This window comes from Suricata suricatta, chromosome X, assembly GCF_006229205.1.
Source record: "Suricata suricatta isolate VVHF042 chromosome X, meerkat_22Aug2017_6uvM2_HiC, whole genome shotgun sequence".
In the NCBI taxonomy this organism is placed as follows: Eukaryota; Metazoa; Chordata; class Mammalia; order Carnivora; family Herpestidae; genus Suricata; species Suricata suricatta.
The window spans coordinates 8,711,305-8,735,006 of NC_043717.1; the positions used below are offsets into that span (position 1 = coordinate 8,711,305).

The 23,702-nt window shown below is 44.8% G+C and overlaps 1 protein-coding gene and 1 long non-coding RNA gene across 9 annotated transcripts in view; one reads left to right on the top strand and one right to left on the bottom strand.

The window, feature by feature from the left end:
- Nucleotides 1-18,427, top strand: part of TLR8 (toll like receptor 8) — a 28,559-nt gene extending 10,132 nt beyond the window's left edge. Inside the window, exons 1-3 of one of the 6 annotated variants that reach the window (XM_029930937.1) lie at nt 2,907-3,011; nt 14,421-14,514; nt 15,252-18,427. In XM_029930937.1, the coding sequence (XP_029786797.1) occupies nt 15,258-18,377 (3,120 nt within the window). In that variant the 5' untranslated portion in view covers nt 2,907-3,011; nt 14,421-14,514; nt 15,252-15,257 and the 3' untranslated portion in view covers nt 18,378-18,427. Of the gene's footprint in view, nt 1-2,906; nt 3,012-14,420; nt 14,515-15,251 lie in introns of those variants that run through there. The other 5 variants (XM_029930936.1, XM_029930939.1, XM_029930938.1 and 2 more) reach the window with 5 other exon arrangements.
- Nucleotides 1-23,702, bottom strand: part of LOC115284233 — an 80,261-nt gene that overhangs the window by 31,222 nt on the left and 25,337 nt on the right. Inside the window, exons 2-3 of one of the 3 annotated variants that reach the window (XR_003905142.1) lie at nt 22,371-22,624; nt 18,513-18,722 (exon numbers count right to left, since the gene is read on the bottom strand). This is a non-coding gene — a long non-coding RNA (uncharacterized LOC115284233). Of the gene's footprint in view, nt 1-18,512; nt 18,727-22,370; nt 22,625-23,702 lie in introns of all 3 variants that reach the window. The other 2 variants (XR_003905141.1, XR_003905140.1) reach the window with 2 other exon arrangements.

Genomic DNA, 23,702 nt, shown 5'->3' on the forward strand with positions numbered 1-23,702 from the left:
TCCTTTGCTTAAGCAACACTCCTTGTACATGATGCCTTCCACTCTAGGCTTTTCCAGATTTCACGTCGATGTTGGTTTGGTCGGTCAGTTTTTGACAAAAACAAACAGACGCCAGGTACCTGGTGCCGTACTAGGTCTTGAGCCTTCTCTAGGGTTCCACGGCATTTCTGTCATGTGGCACTTTGCCGTGGCCTTGACGTTTAGGAGGCATCTGCTGCCCCGTGACACGGAGGAGAAGGTCATGGCCAGCAGCCCCACAGTGGTTCTCCTGGCCACTGTGCACAGCAGCCCAGAGGTGAGCAGAGTCCACGCCCCACGCCGATGGAGTCGAATATAAGATTAGCTCTACTTGGCCAATGTTTGCTTCGAGCCGGGTATTGTGCTAAGGGCTCCACCAGCACGACTTCATCTTCAAAGTTGCTGTTATTTATATCCCTGTTTGCGAGATGGGAAAACCGAGGCTCAGAGACGTTCCTCTGGGGTGTGGACATTGCCTGACTGGAGCACTCAATAGCACGCGTGACAAGGGAAGAACAAGAAAGGGGGTGGCCAAGTCTTTCTACCCTCGCGGGGGTCAGATCCTCTGGCCACTTTCCACGTGGGACTAAACTTGTGGTTCACGGTGACTGTCCTGCCCTGGTGTCGATTTCATTTCCATCTTTCGCGGTTACTGGTTGTGCAGATAGACCTGGAAGGGCTCATTTGGTTTAAACAAGCGGCCCATCTTTGTGAGCTCGCCTGGCATGGGCTCCCACTGGACTGTGAACGCGTGTAACTCAACCATGCACCACGCTTTCCGAGACCAGTTGACAGGTCTTCATTTATGGACAGTTTGTGGCCAGGAAGCCAGGGCATGGGTGTCTGGCTTTTCTAGAAAGGTTGAGCAGCTCTTAAGCCTGAAAGTACTCATGTGCCCTATTTAAAACTTTATTTCTGAGCAAATGGTTCCTGATCTCTGGGCTCACTATCATGGAGGCTGCATTCCCTGGTGTCACGGGAATCCCGGCCACACTGCGTACCAGGCCCTGAATCGCCAGATGGAGACGTTATGCGAGGGAGGGACAACAAAGGAAGGAAATAATACATGGTGTGTGTGTATGTGATGGGGAGCAGGGAAGTCACCCACCCCCCGCCCTGTTCCCAGTGTGGTTTCTTCCAATTTGAGGAGTGTAGGCCAAGATGAAACACACCTACCCCATTCCAAATGGTTCTCTTGATCAAGAGGTCCACACATGTTTTCTGTGAAGTAAAAATTTCAAGAGGCATATTGAAGGGCCACCTGGATGGCTCAGTGGGTCAAGTGTCCAACTTTGGCTCAGGTCATAATCTTGCGATTCATGGGTTGGAGCCCCACGCCGGGCACTGTCTTGACCACTGGGAGCCTGGAGCCTGCTTTGGATTCTGTGTCTTCCTCCCTCTCTGCCCCTCCCCTGCTCATGCTCTGTCTCTCAAAAATAAATAAATGTTAAAAAAATGTTTTTAAAAAGGGGCACAGGGGCGTCTGGGTGGCTCAGTTGGTTGTGTCCGACTTTGGCTCAGGTCATGATCTCATGGTTCATGGGTTCCAGCCCCATGTCGGGCTCTGTGCTGACAGCTTAGAGACTGGAGCCTGCTTTGGATTCTGCGTCTCCCTCTCTCTCTGCCCCTCCCTTGTTCGCACTCTGTCTCTCTCTGTCTCAAAAATAAAATAAACATTTAAAAAAATCAAAAATAAATAAATCAGAGGCACACTGAAGTCATTATGTAGGTAGTTACATAATTAGAGAAAACCAAATCACACGTTGTGTCTAACCCGAGCTTATAGTTAGTGCTCTTTATCATCAGATTGGTTGCACGTGTTTATTTGTAAAAGCTACTCTTCACCCCTGCCCGCCTGCCTGGGGCTGGCTTTGGGCCATGAGCTGTGCTTAGTGAAACCTTCGAAGGCCTTCTCTCTGAGAGACCCGAATCCAATTCGCTTATCAGACCAAAGCAGGAAATTAAATGTCCCCACCTCGTGAAGGTTCCCGCTCATCCACTCACACGTTCCTTCATTCAGTGAACATTTCCGGAACTTCTAGTATGTGCCTCGTGGTGGCCAAGGTGCAGGGACGCCCGAGGGGGCAGGCACCGTGCTATGTACTGTCTTGGAAATGTGTGGAACAAGCATGAAGCAGTGCAAATGTTATTGAACTGCTAGTTATATAACAAAAGATGAGTGTGGGCAATCCTAAATTGAATTCAAATTTGAATTAAAGTTTATAAAAATGGGGGCGCCTGGGTGGCTCAGTCGGTTGAGCATCTGGCTTCACCTCAGGGCATGATCTCACAGTTTGTGGGTTTGAGCCCCGTGTTGGGCTCTGTGCTGACAGCTAGCTCAGATTCTGGAGACTGCTTCGAATTCTGTGTCTCCCTCTCTCTCTGACTCTCCCCTGTTCACACACTCTCTCTCTCTCTCAAAAATAAATAAAACATTAAAAAAATTTTTTTAAAGTTTAGCGCCAGTACTGACTCTTAAAAAAAAAAAAACTGAAGTTTACAAAAACGCACTCAAGTATTCTAAGTCAAAGAAAAACTGTCCTTGTTTCTCTCTGTCATTTCCCCCTAAATCCCGCTCTCCAGGGCAAACTGCTATTAACATTTTGGTGAGGGCCCTTGGAGCCATCCCCCCTGCCTCCAGCACGCCCCCCTAATATACAGACTCCCCCACCACACCCCCCACAAAGCCACAGCTGTGTTATATTTGTATCATTTATTTAAATCTTTTTATAAATGACTTTTCCACCCTGAATTTCAGTTTTGAAATTTTAAAGCACAGTCCACAAATGATTTGGCAACGGTTAGGAAATCACAAGTTCCCTTCTTCCCACATCAACTTCTGCAAACCACGTGCAAGGTTCCGCTGATGGTAAAGCAGCCAAGTTCAGGAAGTTGGCCCGTTTCTTTCCCCAGCGTGCGCCTGCCGCACACAGGGTGCCATCCGCGGCGCTGCAGGTGACAGAATGAGAAATTAGGCCGGCGACAGAACAGCGGTAAGCCACTTCTGTTCTTTTAGCAAAGCCTTCCAACAAAACACCCAATTTCTGAGGCTGAAATACGGTTTGGTGAATAATGTGAACCAAGAACAGTGATGAATGGGGCTGAGAGGTAGAAAAAGGTTAAGCATTGAAACAAGGCAAAGGCAACCTTGAAACAAAGTGGGCAAAGGGGCCTGATAGGCGGTAAATTTTGAAAATCAAATGCAGTGGTCTTGTTAACTAGCACAGGAAGCCACACGCATTTCGGGTGGAGAGCTGTTTTTTCTTTCCTACCTCTGCAGAGAATAATCTCCCTGATCTCACATGCTACTTTTCTCATTCAGGATGTTCACGCAAACATGTTAATTTCTACAAGTGTATTCTACAGCATTTAGACCTAGCAAGTGGTCAGGTTTGTCACTTGCGAGAATTGTCAGGTTGAAAATCAGACTTTATGGTTTTAAGAAGTGATGTTTTCTTTTTTAAAAACTTTATTTTTAAGAGAGAGAGAGAGAGAGAGCACACAAGCTGGGGAGGGACAGAGAGAGAGAGAGAGAGAGAGAGAGAGAGAGAAGAGAGAGGAGAAGAGAGAGAAAGGGAGACACAGAATCTGAAGCAGGCTCCAGGCTCCGAGCTGTCAGCACAGAGCCGGACCCAGGGCTCAAACCCACGAACTGCGAGATCATGACCTGAGCTGAAGTCGGATGCTTAACAGACTGAGCCGCCCAGGTGCCCCAGTGATGTGTTTCCTAAAAAAATTCAGTGAGATTTAACAGCAGTTGAAAGGTCTGATTTCAAGAGAATCTCATCCAAAATTTACCTTCCAGTGTTTCCATGCTCATTTAGTGCTTATCAAAGTTCTCGGAGTTATTTTTTTTACAGCCATTTACTGTATATTTAAGTTTTTGAAGTTAACTGTCTTTCTTTTTTAAAAAAAAGTTTTTACTTTGATCCAGTTAGTTAACCTGCAGTACCATAGGAGCTTCAGGTGTGCAGCATAGCAAGTCAACAACTCCATGCGTCACCTAGTGTTCATCACGACAGGTGCCCTCCCATCCCCCCCCTGCCTCCACCCTGGTGACCATCAATGTGTTCCCTGTAGTTTAGAGTCTGTTTCTTGGCTTCTCTGTTTCTCTCCCCCTGCCCCTTTGCTCCTATGTTTTGTCTCTTAAACTTTGTACAACTGAAATCACATGGTATTTGCTTCTCTCTGACTTGTTTCACTCAGCATCGTACCCACTCGATCCATCCATGTCATTGCAAATGGCAAGCATTCATTCTTTTTTACAGCTGAATGAAGTTAGTTTTTAAATCCAAGTAAGGCCCATTTTAAGTTTATTTATTTTGAGAGAGAGAGCGAGAGCACAAGCATGAGCAGGGGAGGAGGAAAGAGGGGGGGAAAGAGAATCCCAAGCAGGCTCTGCAATGCCAGCATGGAGCCGGATGCAGGGCTCAAACTCACGAACCGTGAGATCCTGACCTGATCCCAAATCAGGGAGAGTCTGACGCTTAGCCAACTGAGCCCCCCAGGCACCCCTCATTTAATGCCCATTTAAGATCTTGAAAGTAAATTAATTCTGTACTGAAATTTTATGATGCTTTCTAAAATGACTACAGTGGCTGACACCGGCCAATGACCTATATAGAGCTGCAGAAGAAGTTCTCCGATTGCTAGGTGATATTTGTAAGTGGCTGTGGTAGCCACCGCCAAAATAATTGTATTACAAGAAAGTGAAAATAGGGGCACCTGGGTGGCTCAGTCGATTAAGCGTCCGACTTTGGCTCAGAGCATGATCTCGCTGCTCGTGGGTTCGAGCCCTGCGTCGGGCTCTGTGCTGTCAGCTCAGAGCCGGCTTTGGTTCCTGTCTCCCTCTCTCTCTCTGCCCCACTCCAGCTCATGCTCTCTCAAAAGTAAATAAAAACATTTTTTAAAATTAACAACAACAATGAAAAAAAGTGAAAAAGGAGTAATAATAAAATCAACCAAGCTTGTTAAAATGCCCTCCCTCCCTCCTGTTGGTGACAGGTGCCTCAGCATAAGCCGAGGCAGAGAGCCACGGCCTCACGGCAGCTCCGGCTGGAGTGGCCCTTTAGTCCTTTCCTTCAAGAGCACCAGCCTTTTTTAGAGGGCAGGGACGCTCCAGGAAGGTCTGAAACCCATTCATCAGCCTCTTAGTCTGATTTCGGAAAGCAAAAGAAAGGCTCTGCATCCACCTTACAGGAAAAGCCGAGCCTGGGACTCAGGGTGACGGCAGGGAGTGCCTCTCGCCGTCCCCAAGTAGCCCCTCTCACCCTGTCCCGGAACAATCCTAAAACCCGCAGGGCATGTAAGCGGGAGGCAGGCAGGTGGCAAACCTAGACTCTGGGAGTATCAGGCGTGTGCCATGGGCGAGGATGTGGTCACTCAGGGGTGGCCTTTGAAACTCAGCTGTCATTTGTAAGTGCATTTTAAGGTCACCTCCAGAGTCCATGGACGGGGCCATCATTCCAATGGCATGTCTGGAGTCCAGCTCAGGTATTGACCGGAGCTGAGGGATTTGCTACGATTTAAACTCTGATCTCTAATTTATGACTATTCAGGGCTATAAACACAAAGTAAATCTGAACGCGTAGCCTGTTGGTTCTGGATGGACCTTAGCTCCCAATGGGGAGGTGTGTCTACGCTCAGTGGGTTTACAGTTGTTTTCTGGAATTACAGAGAATCTAAAAGCACCCCGTGGCACTGCCACTTTGCAGAAAGGCAAGGCAGGTGAGCTACCCCAGGCATCTGGATCCTGAAATTCCAGGTATAGCTCTGAGGTCTCTGCTGATCATCGAAACCAGATCGTTGCCAACCAGTGACTTGCTTCCAGCCCTACCGATCTGCACACTACTCGGGGATCATTAGGCTCCATTTCAGTTCTGCCACCTACCATTGCAGTGATCATGGGTAAATTAGCCTCTCTGAACCGCAGGCTCCCCATCTATAAAATGGAGGCTTAAGATAGCACCCACCACACTGATTCTTAGAAGGACAAAATACGAAAATGTTCTGGTGTTTGCTTCAGGGAAAAACACTCAACAGATGTTCCCTACTACATATTTCCAGGGATCCAAATAGCATGATGTTTGTATTTGTACGCACGGGAAGTCAGGAGCCATCTCTATGCTGATATGTGCATTTCATGTGATAATGGCTTCTTTGGGCTTCCAAAGCTGTCGGTGAACCCATCAGATTTGCGATGGATAAAACAAAACGTCTTTTGATCACTTGAAAATTTCATCGAAGGTGGCAAATCCTATCTTTCAACCATTTCTTTATTAACTTACTTTCATAATATCTTAGTGGGCAGCAGAGGCAACTGTAGTTGAAGCAGAACCCATGAAAAATGAGAAATCTATCCCGTTTGGCAGAAACTCGGTTCTGGTTGGATCCCGCATCATACCTACAGAGCTAAGCGATTCAGCGGTGGGAGGGGAGATTGGTCATGCTTTATAATCAACAGGTTCTCATGACACTTGTGCGTTAGGGGGTATCAGCAGGTCCCATCCTGAGAAACGGGTACAGCCCGGGGGATGGTCGGAGACAAAGGAAGCCTCTGAAAGGTGGGGGGGAGGGGAGGCATCATTGCAGAATGGCCCTTTGCAGCCTGGGAAGGGGATGCGGAGAGAGAAAAGGCTGTTTATTTCAGGACAGCAGATCTGGCACTCCTCCCCAACCCTCACGCTATTTTTGCCCTAGGTTGTGAAATTGTGTGAGACAGCCTGCCGGATTTGTTTTAGCATCACCCGTTGCGGACACTCCCTTTGCACCCAGCACGTTCACTTTCTGTCCTGCCTACAGCCCTCACCCCAAGGGGCTGGGTCCCCGGGAGGGGGGTGGCCCCTCACCTCAGTCTGCCTCCCCTCAGCCAAGGCAGACTTGTCCGAGCCATCCTTCACGCTGCCCTGGTGCTGAAAACTGCGCTTTGGGCATCCGTTGGGGTCCAAGTGGAGAAGGAAGATGTGAGGGGGGAGGGACTGAGATGGGCTGAGATGGGATTCAGTTCCTTCAGAGCCCGAAGGAGAGAACTGGGCTGTGGCATGCCGAGGCCCCAACCAAAGAACTGATTATGCACGGAAAATAGGAAAGCGGTTGTGAAATGGCTTCCTTGGTTGCTGGGTTTGGCAGGGAAGGGGAAGTGAAGCAGATGTGTGTCTGTGTGTGTGTGTGTGTCTGTGTGATTCATGTGCTTTCTTTAACAGGTCCCTCAGTTTCCTGGGCCCTGCTGTAACGGGGCACCCCAGACCTGGTGGCCCAAAGACAACAGAAAATAGAGCCTCTCTCCCTTCCGGAGGCGAGGAGTCCAAAATCAAGGTGTTATTGGCACAATTGGTGCCTTCCTGAGGGGCTCAGAGGGAGAGGTCCCAGGCCCTTCTCCTGGCCGCTGGCGGTGGCTGGCCACCCTCGGTGTTCCTTGCAAACTTCCCTCTTCCCCCCCGAGGCCATCAGTCCCAGGACGAGGGTGCACCCTAGCCCAGTGTGGCCTCGCTTTACCTCGATTGCCTTTCTAAAGACCCTGCTTCCAAATCAGGTCGGTTTGTAGGGACAGGTTTGAACCTCTGCATGTCTTGGGGGTGGGCTGGGGTGTACAAAACTGAACCTACAAGACCCTCCTTTTCTGATCCTCTATTAATGCTAGTCCTGCACGTGGCCAGCTCCATCTAAGACTTCTTTCTCTTTCCCCCTGCAGGGATGTCCTCAGCTCCCCCAGCCCCCGGGGGGGGGGGGGCCGATCCGAGCCCCAGGGCAACATCCTAGCCAATCAGGGCTGACTTCTTTCTAAAGACCTTGTCCTTTCTTCTCAGAATGCAAGGGGCCTAGGGCCAGCGAAACTTTAAAGAAAGGAAACAAATATAATCCAGCCTGACCTATGCTGGTCTTTATACCAATGCGGTCATAAAATATCATTTTTTAAATGATTTTTTGAATGGAGGACGGGACCCACAGGGCCAAAGAGCTTTGGGCCCATGGAAGTCATAACTTGGCCTAGTTGACCAGCCCACTCTGCTTTCCAACTCAGCAGATATGCCGAGGAAATTTCAGGAATTGCTAATGTGTCCTCAGTGAAGGAGATTTCAATATTGATCCACGGTCACTTGTGGAAAGCCTGTGAGCCACCATGGTGTCCAAGTTCAGAATGCATATTTTAGCAAGACAGTGCATAGATGATACATTACAAAGCCCTTCGGATGGGCCCAGGTCACACAGATGGCGCCGGGAAACAAGAATGTTCGCGCTAAGTAGATACACACAGATTATAGGAGTCTTATGTCAGTTCCGGTCAGGTGTTGTTGCCAAATAAGCTATAAAAAAAAAAAAAAAAAAAAAAGCCTTCCGGTGCTCAGATTTTTTTAGGATTTCAGGCTCGCAGAGGGGGAACTGAGCATCTGTGCAAGAGAGGACCTGCATTAAGAAAATAAACTATAAACCACTGACCTGGGTTTCAGGAGGTACGATTCTATCAATCCCTGTGTCTGAATTTGTTTTGTTTTTTTCTTCTTGCTTGTGTCGACTTCTCTCACGTTAGCTGATTCCCTCAGGTGAAATCACAGTCACGGCTGGGGCACCACAGGGCTGACTGGCAGCTCTGATTTCAAAGACGGGGCTTCCCGACAGATGGGTCTCAGCCCAAGATGAACGACTGTGAGTCGCTTTTGGTCAGAGCGTGCCAATGTGAGCATAGATCCTTTCTGTGGGGCAGGGCGAGACCAGGGTGCAGAGACTGAGGCACACGTTTGGGCGCAAAATTTAAGGAAGGGAGGCAATCACAAAGCTCAGTAATGAGGATAAGTTGTTTTTTGATGTTCTATTTAAGAAGTCAAACTGGCAAACTGCAGCCTGCAGACCAGTGGCCTGTTTTATGAATCAAGTTTTATTGGCACCAGAGCCGGGATCTGGGTGAGGCAAGTGCAGGGCGCCTTGCAAATGCAGGTGTGCATTCTGCCTTTACTTCAAGTGTTGACCCTTTAGCCCACCTGAGATTTTAAGTCATTAAACTTGCGTTCGTCTTGACGACTGAGTTTTGGGGTGCCCCCTTCAATTTCTCACCCATTTTCCCAGGGGGATGCGACCCCCCCATTCCCTGCTGGGGTGCTGTCAGAGCTCACAGGGCCAGGGACACAGGGGATGGGGCTCCCTGCTCTAGATGCAGGCTGCCCTTTCTCCTTGGCGGTTCACCCCTGCCTTTACTTGTGTCCAGAGTCTTGAACCCAGGGCTCCGGATCCAACCTTTTGAGATAGTAAGGGTCAGGAAGGGAGGACCGGGTGGTGGTGGGGTGGTGGCTGGCAAACAGCAGAAGTAAGTGTCCTTTCTTCTCTCTGCCTCAGGTTCGCTTTTATTTGCATAGTTGCACTTTCTATCTTACTTGCATAATTGCCCCCTTTTGCCTCAATTCTATCTGCAGAGTCACCACTTCTGTGTCGCATGTCTGTGGCAAGAGGAGGGTCTCAAGTCCCCCCTCAGCTCTCGCTGGGGCCTCAAGGCTCTTCCTCAGCTCCTGCCTGGGTCTTGAGACTCTACTCAGCTCCAGCTGGACGTGTGAGCTCAGGTCCACTCTACACGCCCTTGCCCAGTGGCCTGCCCACAGGCCCCAGCCCAGCACCGTGGGAGATGACGGGCCTTCGGCCTTCACCTCTCTGAGGCCCTGAGGCGAATAGAGTCTTGGCTGGTTGGGGTTTTCTGGGCTGGCTAGCTGCTCCCCACCTCCCCCTCTCCCTCGCCAAGTGCTTCTCTTCCAATTGAGGTTGTGTGAAACCTGTCAACTCCCTGTTCTTCCCTCAGGACACTAGGGAGGGTGGGGTTAGGAATCTCAAGGGCCTCTCATGAATTTCCAGAATCTTCTGATCACTCTTATGGCCCAGCTTTCTGGGAGGCCATTTTCACCCTGAGAAGAATGATGAATTTCAAAACGATCCCCTCCTGGTCTCTGGTGCCGCCTAGAGGCTTTTCAACTCACTTGCTGTTTGTATGACAGAGACTCTAGCGTCTGGAATCACACGCTGAGGCCTTAACTTGACACCGCAGCAGGGGTCAGCCCTGTCCTCTGGCCCTGCCCAAGGAACCGCTGAAAAATGCCTCTCCTAGCGTCAGGCTAAAGGAAGAGTCTGCAGAGTCTGCGATCCGGCCTCACCCTGCCATCTGTTCTTCACGGGCCGGATTTAAACATTAATTTTGACATTTTTGTGAATTGACGTTCATCTTGGGCTGAGACCCATCTGTCGGGAAGCCCTGTCTTTGAAACCAGAGCTGCCAGTCAGCCATGTGGTGCCCCAGCTGTGACTGTGATTTCACCTGAGGGAATCAGCTAACGTGAGAGAAATCGACACTGAAAACTTATAGCAGAAACCTGACAGGCACTGCCTTGGCCAGGTGACCAAGGGCCAGAGGGGTAGGGATTTTAATCTGTCCTGGTCATTGCTACATCCTCAGCTTGGAAATAATTCTCAGCTTGAGAAATAGTTTTGAATGAGTGAATAAATGATTCTAGAGCTTTTTGAATTGTCGCATGATATTCCATGGAATGACCACTAATCCCAGGCATTTGGATGACTTCTAATCTGCTATTGCCAACAGCCTTGCATTGAACATTCTTCTACGTAGTCACCTACCGCCGCTGTGAGGGTCTATCTTTAGGACCTACGTCTAGGAATTGCTGAGTCTATGTTGAGAGACAGTTTTGATAAATATTACAGATTTCTTTCTGTCTTAGAAGTGGCATTATTTAGATTCCTACCAGCAAAATATGAGAGCGCCTGTCTCTCCATGTCCTCACCTACACAGTAAAATTCGTAAAAAAAAAAAAAAAATGGTATCTCAGTGTATGCTTTTGAGTGAAGTCGAGTATCTTTTCCTACGTTTATGAGCTGTTTGTGTTTCTTCGTGAGCTGTTTTTGAATATATCTTCGTCCATTTTTCTGTTGGGTTATTTTTCTTCTCACGTATGGATAAAATGTCTTTACATATCAAATATATTACTTCCTTATCTGTGATATAAACTGCAAATATTTTCTCCTAATTTACTGTTTGGCTTTCGGCATTGTTGACCATGTTTTCTGGGAGGCAAAAGTTTGATTTGCATGCAGTTGGATCCATCAGTCTCTGCTGTTCTTTTGGCCTCTGTTCTATTTTTTCATTGTTCTGGAGTAGATAGGCAGTGCAATTAGACAATAAAAACAAATTGGACTGCATAAAGGGTGTTAGGAATAGAATTATTATTTGCAGATGGGTTAATTGCTTACCCAAGGAAGTCACATGGAGACACAACTATTCTAAATTATCAGAGAATTTAGTGTAGTGATTTGGCATAAAATTAATATATAGAAATCAAGAGTGCTAATGTATACCAGCAAGGACCTATTAGAAGGTAAAATTAAAAAAGTGCTCTGTTCACAAAAGGAGAATAATGAGCAGGACTTGCCCTATCAGATACTAACATCCCCCCAAACTGTAATTATTAAAACGTGTGGTACTAGGACATCAATAATGATCAGATTGATGAAGCAGAGAGTCAAGAAATAGACCCACATACACAGGAAGTTAGTATATGATAAAAGGAACATATCAAGTTGGTGAGAAAAGCATTATTCAACAAATGACATTGCACATTAACGAAACAAAAAAGCAACCGACTGAGTGGGAGAAAATATTTGCAAAGAGTATGTTTGATAAAGGGATGATATCCAAAATACACAAAACTTATGCAACTCAACACCAAAAAAATAATCTGATTAAAAATGGGCAGAGGACCTGAGTAGACTGTTTCCCAAAGAAGACATGCAGATGGCCAACGTCACTCATCATCAGGGAGATGCAAGTCAAAGCCCCCATGAGCTATCACCTCGCATCCGTCCAAGTGGCTAAAATAAAACACACGCATGAAAGAAACATGTTGATGGGGATACAGAGAAAAGGGAACCCTCTTGCACTCTTGGTGGGGATGTAAATTGATGCAACCACTGTGAAAAACAGTATGGCGGCTTCTCAAAAAATAAAAAATAAAAATACTACATTATCCAGTAATTTCATTATTGGGTATTAACTCAAAGAAAATGAAAACACCAATTTAAAAAATACACACACCTCTATGTTCATTACAGCATTATTTATAATAGCCGAGATGTGGAAGCAATCCAAATGTCCATTGACAGATGAGTGGATAAAGAATATGATGTAGTGTACACACACAGCAAAAAAAAAAAAAAAAAAAAAAAAAGAATGACCTCTTGCCACTTGTGACAACATGGATGGACCTAGAGGGTATTGTGCAAAATGACAAAATTGTCAAAGACAAATTTCACTTTTATGTGGAATCTGAAAAACAAAGCAAACCAACAAATAAAAGAAACAGACCCATAAATACAGAGAGCAAACTAGTAGTTGCCAGAGGAGAGGGTGGGGAGGGGGAGATGGGCGTAGGAAATATGGTCAATGGTAGTGTAATAGTTTTGAACGGTGACAGATGGTGGCTACCCTCGTGGCAAGCACAGCATAACGTATAGAGCTGTGGAATCCCTATGCTGGATGCCTGAAACTAATGTAACATTGTGTGTCAACTATACATCAATAAAAATAAATAAATACATAAATGATGTTGGGGCAACCAGATCTCCATTTAGAAAAAAAAACAATGTGGGTCTGCACTTCACATTTTATGCCCAAACAATCCCAGTGGGATATCTCCATGTGGGAAAATGAAATCCTAAAAGTCCTAGAAGACCAGAAAATTGTTGTTGCTAGAAACGAAGTGTAGAATAACCTTTATGGCGGATACTGCCCTGGATTAGCCGATTCACTCGTGGGTACTTGTATGAATTCATACATGGCTGTAGTTGCCACAACGCCCAAGTTCATCCTTCCATGAGAACTCTTCTCAGAGCCTAAGGGGCATATATGTCACTGCCTATTGGACATCACCGGAAGATCACAGACTCCATTTTAACACATCAAATTAATATTATTAGAGGCTTCAAACAATATCCATTTATGAGCTCAAATTTTTGTAGGTTAAGGTCTGGCTGAACTCTGATATCCAGGCTCTGAATAAGGATCTATTTCCAAGTTTATTCTGGTCGTCAGTCTATTTTAGTTCTCTGTGGCTATAGGATGGGGGAGACAGTCTTTCCGTGTAACTGTCAGCAGAGGCCATGCTCAGCTTCTGAGTCCTGTTTTCATTCCTCGCCAGTGGCCCCCTCCACTTTTAAGTTAGCAATAGTGCATCAAATTCTTCTCCAGCTTCCATTCTCTCTGATTATCCTCTCTGCTGCTAGCCAGAGAAAACTCTGTGCTTTTAAAAAGACACATGTGATTAAATTAGGCCCATCTAGACAATCTCCCTTCTGCCACACAACATAGCATAATTACAGCAGCAGTACGAGGGAGCAAAAGTGAGAGGGGCCATCTTGAAATCCTGCCGACGAAACCAGGTAAAGCAGAGATTGCTTCCGGTAAAACTAGAACATTGGCCAGCCGCACCTAGATAGTGCTGTATTTGAAAAATGGCCAGAAGTAACTGCAAATGCTTTGGGAGTCCTGTTTTACTCTAATGTTCATCTCGTAAGGAGCTGGCTCTTCCTCGACTGCTATAAAATGGCAACGATGATTGGACCTAGAGGGTATTGTGCAAAATGAGTAATCTGAGTAATCACCATCCACATAAAAATCTTTCATGACAGAAGGAGGGTGTGACAGTGACTGTTCATGAGCCCTAAATTTTAGAAGAATTTAAAAAGGGAGCTCTTTCCTGGCTGATATCACAATAAGGGCATGAGTTGGGCATTAATGAAAAATGTAATTTTGTGAAGATGATCTTCATACCCAGTGAAATAAGATTTTGAGGGTTCTTTTACCCACAGCCCTTATCAGACCAATCACATTAATCTGTTTATTTCATTGTATAATTACCAAAAGCAAGATATCCAGTCCTCTAGTAAGAGAGAGTTGCAGAAAGTGAGGCATTTTACTAAGCGTTCCACAGGATGTGCAAAAATATAAACATCATGTCTTCCCTACTAAAGTTTACAATATTTGCTAACAAACAGCCATTAATGCCAACGTTCAAAAGATAAGGAACATATGAGTTCCAGTAGCCATTTCCATGACATTTTTTTTTGAGTGCTGTCTACATATGAGGTACTGTTTTGGCATGAAGACTTGAAAGTGAGATTGCGTAGCATGATGGCTACTGGTTAAAACACGATGTCAGAATCAGAGTGACCGGAATCCAGCTCTGCGACATATCGTCCTTTTGAAAGCCACCCCACCCAAGTCTCTGAGTTCGTTTCTTCATCCACAAAATGTGGATAATGTAGGACCTATCTCATTGTGTTGGGATGAGCATTAATGTGGCTAAGAAAAATGTTTATGGTTAGCACAATCCCTGACACTTTACTCTCCTTATCCACAGAAGGTGTCCACTTCCTTGTCATGCAAGGACATAAGAGATCTTGATATATACCACCAGAGAGGTATGGAAAAACTGCAGGAAATGCCAGTAAGAGGTATGGTTGTATAAAGAGATGGCTGTGGAGATCAGGCAAAGGAGACTCTGGCTTGGAGATCTTAGATGATACCATAATGAAACCTGGATCTGAACTCTCCTTGGGATGGGCCAACTTTCCTCAAAAGTTATGCTAATAGGTTGAAGCTATGAATCGAGAGCTTGCTGTGCTGCAGATCTAGCATGAACCATAGCCATGGGACAGCATCAGATGCCTTATGTTGATGGGGTATCTTGATGAATGCCTCCACAAAAGCTTCTCAGGCTTTCTCATCATCATTGTCTCACAGAGCTTCATCTTCAACTTCTTTTAGCACCATGAAGTGTGAATGCGGTGAGACATTAAAATTGCTCTGAACCTATCAGCTTCTGGGTGGCTCAGCTGGTTAAGCGACCAACTTTGGCTCAAGTCATGATCTCATGGTTCATGGGTTCAAGCCCTACATCAGGCTCTGTTTCAGCTCAGAGCCTGGAACCTGCTTCAGATTTTGTGTCTCCCTCTTGTCTCTGTCCCTCCTCTGCTTGTGCTTTGTCTCTCTGTCTCTAAAAAGTGAGTAAATATTAAAAGAAAAAAAATTTAATTGTTCTGAACCTGATTTATGCAATTTGTTTAGTTATTAAGGGAACTCACTCTTCAAACCACATGCACAGTATGATGAAGCATTATTAATTTCATCATGAAATGCCTAATAAATACTGCTTCTCTAACATTGTGCCTCCACTTTTGATTTTCCTTAGGAAAACATGACCCTTTGGTCTTTGCTTCTGACCTGCCTTTTCCTGCCGATCTCTAGTTTCCATGAGCTCTTCACTGGAGCATATCATTCTAGAAGCTATCCTTGCGATGAGAAGATAAAGAATGACTCTGTTATCGCACAGTGCAACAACCTTCGACTGCAAGAAGTTCCCCAAACAGTGAGCAAGTATGTGACAGCACTAGACCTGTCTAATAATTTCATCACATTCATAAGAAACGACTCATTTCAAGGGCTGCAAAATCTTACTACAATAAATCTAAACCACAATGCCAATCAACAGCACCTGAATGAAAACCCTGATATAAGCAAAAGTGGCATGAGGATTGCAGATGGGGCATTCCTCAACCTACAAAATCTAAACCAGCTACTGCTTGAAGACAACCAATTAGACCAAATACCTGCTGGTTTGCCGGGGTCTTTGAGGGAACTTAGTCTAATTCAAAACAACATAATTTGCGTAACTAAAAAGAATACTTCCGGACTGATGAATCTGGAAAGACTCTATTTGGGTTGGAACTGCTATTTTGGCAATAATTGTGATAATAAAACTTTCGACATAGAAGATGGAACGTTTGAAAGTCTTACAAATTTGAAGGTGCTGTCACTGTCTTTTAATAAGCTTGTCCATGTGCCACCTAAATTGCCGGACTCCCTAATAGAGCTTTATCTTAGCAACACCAAGATTAAAGTCGTCAGTCAGGAAGACTTCAAAGGACTGACAAATTTGAAAGTGCTAGATTTAAGTGGGAACTGTCCAAGGTGTTTCAACGCGCCATTTCCCTGTACACCTTGTGAAGGAGGCTCTTCAATTCAGATCCATCCTCTTGCTTTCCAAACCCTGACGGAACTTCGCTACCTAAACCTCTCTAGCACTTCCCTCCGGAAGATTCCTGCCACGTGGTTTGAAAGTATGCATAAACTGAAGGTGCTGCATCTGGAATTCAACTATTTAGTTAATGAAATAGCTTCTGGGGAATTTTTAACAAAACTGCCCTCCTTAGAAATTCTTGACCTATCTTATAACTATGAAAAGGCAAAATATCCAAGCTATATTAGCATTTCTCAAAACTTCTCTCATCTGACGTTGCTTCAGACATTACACTTGAGAGGTTATGTGTTCCAGGAACTTAAAGCAGAACATTTCAAGCCCCTGATGAGTCTCTCAAACTTAAAGACTATCAACTTGGGCATTAACTTTATTAAGCAAATTAATTTTACCCTTTTCCAAAATTTCCCCAACCTGACAATCATTTATTTGTCAGAAAACAGAATATCACCCTTGGTAAACAATATCAAGCAAAACGATACAAGTGGTTCCTCTTTTGAAAGTCATATCCGTAGGCTACGCTCAGCAGATACGGGGTTCGACCCACATTCAAATTTTTATCATAACACCAACCCTTTAATAAAGCCACAGTGCACAGCTTATGGCAAAGCCTTAGATTTAAGCCTGAACAGTATTTTTTTTATTGGGCCACAGCAATTCAAAGCTTTTCATGACATTGCCTGCTTAAATCTGTCTTCAAATGGCAATGGCCAAGTGTTACATGGGACTGAGTTTTCAGCTGTGCCTCACATCAAATATTTGGATTTGACAAACAATAGACTGGACTTTGACGATGATAATGCTCTCAGTGACCTGCCGGACTTAGAAGTTCTCGATCTCAGCTACAATGCACACTATTTCCGAATAGCAGGGGTAACGCACCGCCTAGGATTTATTCAAAATTTAACACAACTAAAAGTTTTAAACTTGAGCCACAACAGCATTTATACTTTAACGGAGCAAGACCTGAGAAGCATGTCCCTGAGTGAGTTAGTTTTCAGTGGAAACCGCCTTGACATTTTGTGGAATGCTGAACGTGACAAGTATTGGAAAATTTTTACAAATCTCAGGAATCTGAAATGGCTTGATTTGTCCTTGAATAACCTTAGGCGCATCCCGAATGAGGCTTTCATTAACTTGCCCCAGAGTCTTACCAAACTACTCATAAGTGATAATGTGTTAAATTTCTTTAACTGGACATTGCTCCAACAGTTTCCTCATCTCAAGTTGCTCGACTTAAGTGGAAACAGGCTGTCCTCTTTGACCAACAGCCTCTCTAAATTCACGCCTTCTCTTCGCACGCTGCTACTGCGTCGAAACAGGATTTCCCACCTGCCCTCTGGCTTTCTTTCTGAAGCCAGTAGTCTGTCTCACCTCGATTTAAGTTTCAACCTGCTGAAGATGATCAACAAGTCAACACTTCAAACTAAGACTGCCACCAATTTAGCCATTTTGGAACTAGGTAGGAACCCTTTTGACTGTACCTGTGACATCGGAGATTTTCGAAGATGGATGGATGAAAATCTGGATGTCACAATTCCTAGATTGGCAGATGTCATTTGCTCTAGCCCGGGGGATCAAAGGGGGAAGAGCATCGTGAGTCTAGAGCTAACAACTTGTATTTCAGATACCATTGCGGCGATACTGTGTTTCTTCACATTCTTTATCACCATCACGGTTATGTTGGCTGCCCTGGGTCACCATTGGTTTTACTGGGATGTTTGGTTTATCTATCATGTGTGTTTAGCTAAGGTAAAAGGCTACAGGTCTCTTTCCACATCCCAAACTTTCTATGATGCCTATGTTTCTTATGATACCAAAGACGCCTCTGTTACCGACTGGGTGATAAATGAGCTACGCTTCCACCTAGAAGAGAGCGAAGAAAAAAATGTGCTCCTCTGTTTAGAGGAGAGGGACTGGGACCCGGGATTAGCCATCATCGATAACCTCATGCAGAGCATAAACCAAAGCAAGAAAACAATATTTGTCCTAACCAAAAAATATGCCAAAACCTGGAACTTTAAAACAGCATTCTACTTGGCGTTGCAGAGGCTAATGGATGAGAATATGGATGTGATTATATTTATTCTGCTGGAGCCTGTGTTGCAGAATTCTCAGTATCTGAGGCTGCGCCAAAGGATCTGCAAGAGCTCCATTCTTCAGTGGCCTGACAACCCCAAGGCGGAAGGCTTGTTTTGGCAAAGTCTGAAGAACGTGGTCTTAACTGAAAATGATTCACGGTATAACAATTTGTATGTTGATTCCATTAAACAGTACTAACTGATGTTAAATCATGGCTCGCCAACATAATAAAAATGCAAAGCAATTACTCTCTGTCTGAGGTATTTATTGCTATGTAGCAAATTAATTATCCCCAAACCCAGTGGCTTTAAAGAACACAATTTGTGATCTTACCGTCTCTTCTGATCAGGAGAACCTCCACTTGGCTGGGTTCTCTGCTCAGCATCCCTCAAAAGCTACGGACTGGGTGTCGGTGAGGGCCACAGGTCTCTCCTGGGGTTAGGATCCACTTCCAAGCTCAAGCTTACGTGGCTGTTTTCAGGGTTCCGTTTCTCCTCCCCGGTGCTGTCAGTTGAAGGCTGCACTCAGTCTCGCACACGGCAGCTTGCTTCATCAAAGCCAGCAAAAGGGAGAGGTTGTTAGCAAGGCGGAGGTCACGATGTTTACTGATCCCACCAGGGAAGTGATAGCCCAGCATTTGGGCCATATTCTATTTGTTAGAAGTAAGTCACAGGTCCTGCCTGCTCCATGGGAGGGATCACCGTAGTCCAGAGAAAAGTCTACGGCCCAAACGGGCAGTTGTAACGGCCTCAGTTGGTCTGCCATCTTGGTCATAGATTGTGGATACCAAGAGGCAGGAATTATCATGGGCCATCTTGACAGTTGGCTGCTGCACCTTCTTTTCAATATCTAAGAACTTTAGTAACTATAACTCATGGTTCTGACATTACGTTGCTATTTAGATTCATCATATATCCATGGCTACATGGTTAGATTGTGGTTGCATTAGTCTCTTTTACAATTACTTTTATAAACGTTGGCCATGATACTTGACTTCTAAAACTTAGATGCCATTTAAAGGGTAACATGGATATTTTTAAGTGTTTTTTATTTCTTAACCATTTTTTTCCCAAAAAGTCTGCAGCCAAATTAGAAGCATTTGGAGTATCTGTCAATTGCCATGTACTGCAAATCTTTTTTTTTTTTTTAACATTTATTTATTTTTGAGAGAGAGAGAGACAGTGTGATCAAGGGAGGGGCAGAGAGGGGGAGGGGAGACACAGAATCCACAGCAGGCTCCAGGCTCTGAGCTGTCAACACAGAGCCCAATGCAGGGCTTGAACCCATAAACCGTGAGATCATGACCTGAGCTGAAGTCGGACGCCCAGCCGACTGAGCCACCTAGGTGCCCCTACATTTGCTATAAATCTTGAAATGAATGACTTAAAATGCTGCATTTCCCATGTTGCACACATGATAAACATACAGTAGGGAAATGGATCTGTAATGTAAAAGAAATTGCAATCTTCACTGGGTTTTTGAGAGTACTTTGGAAAAAATCTGTGGTAAAAATCAGAGGGGAGGGACACCTGGTTTAAGCATCTGACTCTTGGTTTTGGCTCAGGTCATGATCTCATGGTTCATGAGACTGAGCCGAGCATTGGCCTCCGCTCTGACAGTGCAGAGCCTGTTTGGTATTCTCTCTCTCAGCTCCTCCCCCACACATGCTCGCTCTCTTTCTCTCTCTCTCTCCATCTCTCAAAATAAATACATAAACATTTTAAAAATTCAAAGAGGAGACGGTTTTGATGAGGTTGATACATTAAGGTAGTTATTAATAGAAAAATTAATTCTACCTTTACTTTCTACTCAGAAGAGAAAGAAATGACTACCTGTTTATCCCCTTTATTCAATTCTACCAAATGAAACAGCTTTGGCACTCTACTACCTCGACTACCCCTGTGGGTCCCCTGCTTCAGTCCATAGCACCCTCCTTCCACTACAAGGATGAATCTTGAAGAAGCACCTTATGAAATTTACCTGACAATAATTAGAAATTATCCAAGTATAGGGGCATCTAGGTTAAGCGACTGACTTCGGCTCAGGTCATGATCTCACAGCTCCTGAGATCGAGCCCTGCATCGGGCTCTGTGCTGGCAGCTTGGAACCTGGAGCCTGCTTCGGATTCTCTGTCTCCCCCTCTCTCTCTGCCCCTCCTCCCCTCACTCTCTGTGTCTGTCTCTCAAAAATAAACGTTAAAAAATTTTTTTTTCATTATTCAAGCATAAAAAATAAAGCCCCTTCAAAAGGGAAAGAAGAAAGGGGCACCGGGGTGGCTCAGTCAGGTAAGTGTCCCACTTCGGCTCAGGTCATCATCTCGCACTTCAGGACTTTAAGGCCTGCATGGGGCTCTGTGCTGACAGCTCAGAGCCTGGAGCCTGCTTCGGATTCTGTGTCTCCCTTGCTCTCTGCCCCCCCCCCCTGCTCACTCTCTCTCTCTCTCTCTCTCTCTCTCTCTCTCTCTCTCTCAAGAATGAATAAACATTAAAAAAAATTTTTTTTAATGAAAAGAAAAATCCCCATTGCACCTTGCATCCTTCCTTAAGTACAGTCCCTTAGTTAATGTTGCAGGATGATTTATCTTATGAGTTTTTAAGGAACTGAACAAAATAGTCTGTTATAGTGTTATTTAATAAAGACAAACTGGAAATCAACACAAGTTGGCCAAGGACAACTTCATCTTTGTCACATCGGACCCTGTTTTGTGACCACGATGTTTATAGGAAGATACTCACGCTTGAGCTTGTTGAGGCATGGGGACAAGTATCTAAAAGTAGGATAATTGCAAGAAGGTGTATCCTAAAAAGAAGGCAGGGGGCAGTTACAGCCCATTCCTGTTGAGGCCGCGTTTGTTTGTTGTCTGATAGAAGCTGATTCATTTCCCAACTGTCTTGGTAAAATAAAAATGTAGTTTTCTTTTTAGTAGCGATTACGGATCTATGTTAGGCCCCCACACTTTGGTAGTGTTCTGTTGACACAGTCAAAAGTTTATAAGGTCACAGTTTTCCCCTCTTAATGAATACCTTCATAAAGAAAAGATAGGCAAATTAGTGGTAAATAAAAATGTGTTTCTGAGACTCCCCTTTTCTCATTTAAGATACTGTTATGGGAAAATTGGAACTATTATTTCTTTTTTTAATGTTTTATTTATTTTTGAGAGAGAGAGAGACAGAATGTGAGCTGGGGAGGGGCAGAGAGAGAAGGAGACACAGAATCCGAAGCAGGTTCCAGGCTCTGAGCCATCAGCATAGAATCCAATGCAGGGCCTGACCCCATGAACTGTGAGATCATGATCCAAGACCAAGTTAGATGCTCAATCGACTGAGCCCCCCAGGCGCCCCTGGAGTAATAGTATCTTAAAGAGAAGGTAAACATTGTTCTGTTATTATCTTAAAACGAATATATGCTAATACCTACATATCCATTTTTTAAAATTCAAATTTTACATAAGGGTGTACAATGAAATTTAAATATCCCTCTCTTTTTAAATTTGTATTTCTTTATTTTTAAAATTTTTAATGTTTTCTTTATTCTTGAGAGAGAGAAAGACTGAGCACAAGTGGGGGAGGGGCAGAGTGAGAGAGAGGGAGACACAGAATCAGAAGCAGGCTCCACCCTCTGAGCTATTAGCATGGAGACCGATGCGGGGCTCAAACTCACAAGCCGTGAGATCATGACCTGAGCCAAAGTCAGACGCTTTACTGAATGAACCACCCAGGTACCCCTATTTTCTTTTTAATTTTTTAAGTAAACTCTACACCCAATGTGGGGCCCAGACTCACAACCCCAAGACTAAGAGTCAACACGTTACACCAACTGAATCAGCCAAATGCCCCTAAATCTCTCTCAACACAACTTTGTCTCTTAGAGAAAGTCGCTTTTAAAGATTCTTGTGTATTCTTTTGTATTTTCAGTGTAAAGGCTCAGCTGCCATAACCAAAAGACCCAACAATACGAAAGTTTATTTCTCTATCCTATATGCTCTGGCCTGAATGTTTGTGTCGTCCCCAAATCCATGTGTTGAAACCTAACCCCCAAGGTGACGGTGTCAGGTCATGGGGCCTTCGGGAGGTGACTAGACCAAAAGAGTGGACTGATGCTGTTATAAACGTGGCCCAAGAAAGCTCCCTTGCCCTTTCTACCACGTAATGTAACAGCAAAAAGATGCCCGTTTGGGAAACCGACTCTCACCAGACACCTAATCTGCCAGAGCCATGATCTTGAACTTGCCGCCTCTGGAACTGTGAGAAATGGATGCTGGTTTTTTATGGGCCACCCAGTCTCTGAAAGAACAGTTTCAGTGATAATAGTTTCGTTTGGCAAGGCAGCTCCCCCCATATGGCCATTCAGGATTCCATCTTCCCTTCTCGTGTCGCTTGGCCGTTGTCGGGAATTGGCATCAGCAGGGTGGTCCAGGCTGGGGCGCCATTGCAGTTGGGTTCCAACTGAGGCAAGGGGGAGAATAAGAAGAATACTCAGCCTGGCGTCTTAAGGCGGAGACTCAACAGTGGCACACATCTTCTGCTCACCTTCTATTAGTGAGCACCTATCTGGCCCCTCATAACTGCATGGTATGCTGGGCGATATGCCAGGCAGAAAGCCTTTAACTGTGGGAGAAAGGGAGAAGAAATTTGGTAGACAGCTGGCCCTTTCTGCCACAACTTCTAATTTTCAGTTTGTACATCTAAGGCTGTAAGTGCTCTTTAACTACAAAGGAGCAGACTTTATAATGGTGCTCCATGTTTCGCTCTGCACTTAATACTTCTAAGAGTTTATATTTTTCTTCTTGATGGCTGAATAGTACTGCCTTATACGAATATACCAGAAGGTATTTTCCCCGGTCCTTTATTGTTGAATATGGAGGTCGTTTCCAATCATTTGATATTATAAATGCTTCTCTAATACTAAAAGAGTAGTCTGCAGACTGATGCTGATCTCTGATCTGATGTTACTTGTTTTTGATGAGATGGAGAAATTGAGAGGTTTTTTTTTTATCAGTTTAATGTAAATATGACATACATGTTTAGAGATTGATACACTGGAAAATTTTAAGACAGGGCCTTCTCTCACAGATGGTTGGAAGACTACTAGTCTAGAAGTGGAATTCCTGAGTCGAAGGGCCTGGGCATTTTAACCTTTGTTTATAGACACTGCCCAGTTCTGCAAAGTGATTGTTCATACGGGCATCTCCACCAAAAGTCTTGACAGAAAGAGTTCTAGAATTAGGGTGTTGATGATTGTCTTTTTCCATTTTAAGGTTCCATCCTGAGGAATTAGTAGAAGTGAGCAATTTGGCATGCATTTGGCCCACTAATTAAAACATACTATGACCATAGGTGGGCTATAAAAGTCTATAGCCTTCCTGGCAGTGTGGAATCTGTTGTGAAGGAGGTAGGGGCATTAGGAAAGCATATTTAGCATGTGTTTTGCCTTTATAACACAACTACACCATGCAAATTTTCATACGATATTACTGACTGATGGCGATGGTGGGGTAAGGAGTGAGGAACTGTGAGGGGAGAC